At 40.6% G+C, this 5984-nt stretch overlaps 2 protein-coding genes across 2 annotated transcripts; both read right to left on the bottom strand.

The window, feature by feature from the left end:
- Window positions 1-1024: 1024 nt before the first annotated feature.
- Window positions 1025-3619, bottom strand: LOC106879105 (uncharacterized). The gene has a single exon (XM_014928544.1). It carries the CDS (start codon window positions 3617-3619, stop codon window positions 1025-1027), a length of 2595 nt encoding a protein of 864 aa, XP_014784030.1.
- Window positions 3620-4335: 716 nt separating this feature from the next.
- LOC106879095 (uncharacterized) lies at window positions 4336-4683 on the bottom strand. The gene has a single exon (XM_014928533.1). The coding sequence runs from the start codon at window positions 4681-4683 to the stop codon at window positions 4336-4338; it is 348 nt and encodes a 115-aa protein (XP_014784019.1).
- Between the last annotated feature and the right edge of the window lie 1301 nt (window positions 4684-5984).

Raw genomic sequence — 5984 nt, forward strand, 5'->3', positions numbered from 1 at the left:
TAATAATAATAATAATAATAATAATAATAATAATAATAATAATAATAATAATAATAATAATAATAGTAACAATGATAATAATAAAGTAAGCTATTATATTTTCAGTAATGAAAGAAAGTGCCCTTTGTGAACTCATTTTTAACTGCACTATATTGAAAGTTAAAGTGAAAGCCAAACCGAAGCACTCTTACCCTGCCGAATTTAATGCAGACTGGTTAGTCAATTGTCTGAGTTTATACCCTCTCTGAACACCCTAAAGAAGATATTGTGATAGACGGCTGCATTATGTGTGGTCACCTTTCAGCCAAACTGAAGCATACTTACCCTGCTCAATTCGATCCTGTTTGACAAATCAATCACTATGAAGTCGCCCTTTTGAATCCTGCATCCATCTGCCCTGTAGTAATAATGAGACTATGAAATTCAATTGTTCTGCATAATAGTTAGACACAAAAAATTATAATCTTTACCTAATTTCTCGTACTTATCCTGTAAAACATCTGTACGAATGTGGTTTGAGAACTGTCATTTCAGAGACCAACCTAATGTAAAGACGGGTTAAACATTTATGAATTAATTTGAAATAAGCTAATCAAAGATATGCAGAAACTTACATTGATAAAGTCGACAGCAGTTGGTAATACTCACTGGCGCAATACCTCATTGTAGACAATGTTTTTGGTTTTTCCATTTGGAGTGTACGCGAAAAGACTGTCCTTGCTCCTCACTCTTGAACATCCCACGTAAAGTTGGCCATGTGAAAAACCTGATTCCTCCAAGTGTTGTCCGGCAACCGAAAGCGTCTGCCCCTGTGATTTATTGATCGACATTGCAAAACTGGTGCGAATGGGAAATTGAAGTCGTTGAAATGTAAAGGGGATATCAGCATCGGACGTAGTAAGTGGAATTCTGGGGATAAAAACATCCTCTCCTGTTCCACACCCTGATATAATGGTTGCTTCAAGGACATTTTGCATGGCTTTCTTAATCACAAGACCTGTACCGTTGCAGAGTGTTGTTAGGTTTAGATTCCTAAGAAGTATAACAGGAATTCCAACTTCAGCCCAAGTTTATGAGGTGGCAGTCTCGGAGGTTCAAGTGAATTCAGGAATTCGATAGGGTAGTTTACCACTTGGTTAGGGCTGGGAAAAGAATCCATAGATTTGTAGACATATAGACTAGCAGGAATGATTTGCAGCAGTTGGTCATTTATTGCGTTGACCAAACCGTTTTTTGAGGCTAAAATAGCTCTTTCGCATAACCACTTAATGTCCCGATAGTTTTCATATAGCCTGGGGAAAACTTTTCTTGTGAGCTCTTCTACTGTACTGACAGGTGTACAAATGGAGGATATTAAAATTTGTCCATCTCCATCGAGCATTAGTTTTCCATCTCCGAGCGATAAAGCATTTGAAGCGAATTGCGCTGCTTGCTGGTCATTATGCAGTTTCGTTCGCATATTCGTCGTCAGAGTGAGTGTTGTTACATGTTGCCATAACAAAGATGATTTGACGCATGCACTGACTTCGTCAGCCCTGGTCCCTTTGGGAATAACAGGAAGTGTCTGCCGAAAGTCGCCAAAAAGAAGAAGCGTTATACCTCCCATAGGAGTCGGGCAATCCCTGATGTCTTGCAGTGTAGTGTTGAGGGCTTCTAGAGCTCGTCTGTGGGCCATAGTGCATTCATCCCACACGATGAATTGGCACTTCTGCAAAAGCATGCCTTTTTCAGACGTTCTGGTAATGTTGCAGGAGGGGCTTTCAGATTTCGCTAAGTCTAAGGGCAGCTTAAAAGCAGAATGAGCAGTCCTGCCGCCAGCTAGGAGAGTTGCAGCAATACCGGAGGATGCCACTGCCAATGCAATGACTTTATTCAGCCTCACCTTTGAAAGAAGAAGCTTAATAAGGAAAGTTTTTCCTGTGCCTCCAGGTGCATCTAGGAAAAAAATCCCGCCTTTCTGGTTCTGAACATTTCCCAAAACTGTGTTTATAATTTGTTGCTGTTTTGGTAGGAGCTTCGGCTCATTTTCGTCTATGAATTGGGCAAGAGTGTCAGCATTGTAGGACATTTCACGAATGAGCTTGGTTGACATAAAATTCGATTCATCACGAAGAGTTGCGGGCAGTCCGTATAAAACAATCTTGTTTTCTATATCAATCAATGCGCAGTTGTAGATCTGATCATTGGCAGAATTAATTTCGGGAACTCGCCTTTTTTCAAGTTGGTAATAATCTTCAGCAAGTTCATTTCTATACCTAAGCCACATAGAGACCGGGTCTGATACCTCGCAAATATGCAAAAGAATGGCAAAGAGGGCTCTGAGACTTTTAGCAGACCGTGAATTGGCAGCTTCAGCAAGAGTTGCATCCCACTTTGAATCGTTCTCGAGCAGCCCATATCTTAGGCATGCCTCCCTGAAGGTGGAACAGATCTCGCCGTTTACGGTTTTCAGGTGTTGGAATGATTTAGGGCCCCTGACATCATGAAGGAGCAAGCGAAGGTAAAAGCACTCCTGCTGACTTGGGTGAACGGTATATATCCTGCCGAGGCAAGTGTCAAAGTTCACAGTCGGGAAGCCATCAACCTGGCTGTCTATCCTCCGTCGCTGCCATGTATTGTTGCTCCAAGAGTAGTATGATGGTACTTGATAGTAGAGTAATGTTTCAACAAATGTATCTACGTTACATAGCTTGGAAAAGGCAGTTAGGGTAGTGTCTTTAGGGTATTCGACAACAGTTGCAGCAGTTGAAGGCGTGAAGTAAATGAGTTGACTATTCTCAAGGTGGATTGCGAGCTGTTGAATAGGCGGATGCCTTTGTTGTAAAGGAAAACCGAAAATTCTCCAGAATGCTTCATTGCTGGTTATGTATCTGCCGACTTGGTATTGTGCTACCTCGTCTCGGTTACCATTTTGCTGCAGACAAAACGTAGCCGCATCTGTCCCTTTATTTATATATTTGCAGACGTATTTGATGGACTTGATTGAACTGCAAAACTCTACGTTGATATGAGCGTTAAACGCTTTGGACAGAAGAGGGCAAAATGGCACGATCCACCTGTTGTCTACTTCGTGGTGCTCTACCTTAACCGTGAGCTCACTGTCTTCAGAACGCCTTCGTCTGTATAGGGGGTAGCTATCGTTGCCCATCTGAGTATGAAGCTGGAACTTCTTCAGAAACCCTTTCATGCATTTCGAATCTCTGAAGCACGGTGAATGAATGTTAAATCCGTACCCACAAGGTCCATGAATCATGTTTGAGCGTACTATCTGAAAAATATCTGGGTCAACCACTGGATCAGGCAGTTCTGCTGATATCAGGCTGTCTATATTGTTTGAATTGATTTTTGAGGACAACCATAATAGAATATGGGCGTGCGGAAGACCTCTTTTTTGCCACTCGACAGTATACATGTCGCATTTAACACTCCCGAATACCTGTCCTATCTTGATTAAATCCATGAGTTTCTGTAGCTTCAACCGAAAAACTCGGGCAAGAAGATCATGCCTGTCAGTGGGCCTCTGACTGTTTAATGGTTCAATTTCAATTTCAATCCACTTGGGATTGCAAGTAAAGATTATAAATAAATCAGGGTGACCAAAATGACGTACAAACGTCATGGCATCTTGCGTTCTCTCATGAATATACCGCGAACCCCCGTAAATGTAGATGGTAAAATGCAGACCTTTCCAGTATCTTCAGGCGCGACGTCATTGATTATGTCATCCCGAAGGTGGATATAATTCTCAGACCTTAGCTTTTTTTGATTACGGCGAATGAAACGCAACTTTTCAGAAACCATCTTGGCGTATATATCCACAACATATTGATGGAACAGCTCACGTAAACAATGGAGATGATTCATTGAGTTTCTTCAAGTTATTAGGCGATATGAATCGAATTTCATGCATGAAACGTTTTTGCTGCTACATTCATGTGGTCTTTGTGGAAGACGTGGAATACCCAAATGGTACCCATCCTCACCGTAAACGAATAGCAAAGGGTACTGGAGCGCATCGTATGCCCTATGAGATTCGTGTATTCGTTGGATGCTGTTGTCGCGGCATGACAAAACAATATCCCTTGGATTACAGGGTTCACCTTGAAGAACAATGGCGACTTTGTTGCAAGATGGTTGATTATACCGGCCGGCATACTCACCAAATGGACGTTTATCAGCATCTATGACAACATTAAATTTGGGGCCTGACGCTATCTCTAAAGCTTACTTGGAACTCTGAACATAACTATTTGTTTCATGAAGCATTTCCTGTAGCTGCAATATCAGTTGGAAGTTAGTCCCAGGTGATACCTTATTTCGTTTTACCGCCTGTTCTTAGTAGCTGCAAACGAAATATAGTTGAAGACACTGAGGCTCTTGGAATGCATCACGTTGAAGAGGTCCTATCCTGTGGTAAACCTGACTCTGAACTTTGAATGTAGGCATGAATCCATCCTCTCGGATGATATTCGCACCAAAAGAAGTAATTTGAAACGCACAGTTATACTTTCTTATGTTGCGTAGGAAGTGTCTTGATTCAGGAGTTGTTCCCTCAAGAAGCTCCTGCAGTGGTTGTGGGGGATCCTCCAAAGCAGGTAATTTGACTGTTCCACCTGAACAGCACATTCCAGCGGGTTCTCCTGGCCACTTATTTGCAGAACAGAATGAGCAAATAACTCTCATATTGGAAGCGGAGATACCTTTGCGAAGACTTTACGACGGGCGATGGTGTTCAGGCGGTCTCGTCTCACCTGCAGGGGCTCGAAAGCTCTTGCGGCAGCAGTTGAAGAAGCATGAGCGGCAAGGCGAAGGGCTCGATGTTCATCATCGTCAGAAGCTCTAGTGGCAGCAGTGGAAGACGCGTTATTTGCTAGACGCAGGGTTCGTTGCTCTGGAGTCACAGCAGCTCGTTCAGCGGCTCTTAAAGAAGCGATTCAGGAATTTCTTTTTAAAACCGGTTCTTTCATTCCCCAGCAAACTCTCTTCTTTGGTGGCTCCTAAGAAATGTGATAAACAAAATAAGAGCAACGTATGGTTTTGGATTGAAAAATACCGTATGACAGGGTGGCTAGTTACCAAAGTTGGAAATAGAACCTGCTCATGTGTATTTCATGCCCATATTATGTTTGGTAGTTCAAACATATAAATACTAATTGAGCATCCATTTATATTCGTAGCATTTTTGTAGTTCTTTTGGGAACTTAAGAGGAACATATAAACAGAAAATGTATTTCTAATTGAATGCATGTTAGTAAACCGGGTATATTAAAAAATACATAAAATGGCACTTACCAAATAATGAAAACCTTCTTAAAATTGTTCTCTGGAATGTTATTATTGGTAAACATCTCACCTTGAAACCAGGATAACGATATTTCCAAAAATAAAGAAAGCGACACCATAAGAAAGAAGTCATTTAAACTAAATTTTTGATTATACCAAGAAAAAAAAACAACAAAAAACAAACAAACTATCTAATGAATCTTTTTAAAGATATGGTAGCTGAAGTAACACATTACCGAAAAGTACTGAATTAATAATGTATTTACTGAACAGTTTAACTATCATTGTTAAAGCAAAATCTTACTAAGCCTCTGAATAAAATACTTAAAGTGGATAAGTTCCGAAGGGTTTTTTTTTACATACTTCATTAAAAAAAAATCATTTAATCTAACTGGAGCGAATAACAGTGTAATTTTGCTCGTGCAAATCAGCTGATAAAATTTCGAGTCACTGAATGAGCATATCGATTATTTTTCACGATAACTGAATAAATCTCTTGCTTGTGAAATATGCTAATAATCCCCCCCCCCAGAAAATGCAAAAATTCACCACTTAGGAAGCAAAAAATCAAAAAATAAATGGTCGATTCTGGGCATTTTCGACCATGAGGAATCCATTGGTGCGGCTCCCAGATTGCTATCTTCTAAGGTGTGGATTTCTATAGATGCAACACACACACTCGCAAACTCAGCTTTAGAATA

Source organism: Octopus bimaculoides, chromosome 20 (assembly GCF_001194135.2).
Source record: "Octopus bimaculoides isolate UCB-OBI-ISO-001 chromosome 20, ASM119413v2, whole genome shotgun sequence".
Lineage (NCBI taxonomy): Eukaryota > Metazoa > Mollusca > Cephalopoda > Octopoda > Octopodidae > Octopus > Octopus bimaculoides.

Bases quoted from the DNA above. Each gene is read 5' to 3' on its own strand.
- LOC106879095 (XM_014928533.1), bottom strand. From the start codon at position 4,683: ATGAGAGTTATTTGCTCATTCTGTTCTGCAAATAAGTGGCCAGGAGAA.
- LOC106879105 (XM_014928544.1), bottom strand. From the start codon at position 3,619: ATGACGTTTGTACGTCATTTTGGTCACCCTGATTTATTTATAATCTTT.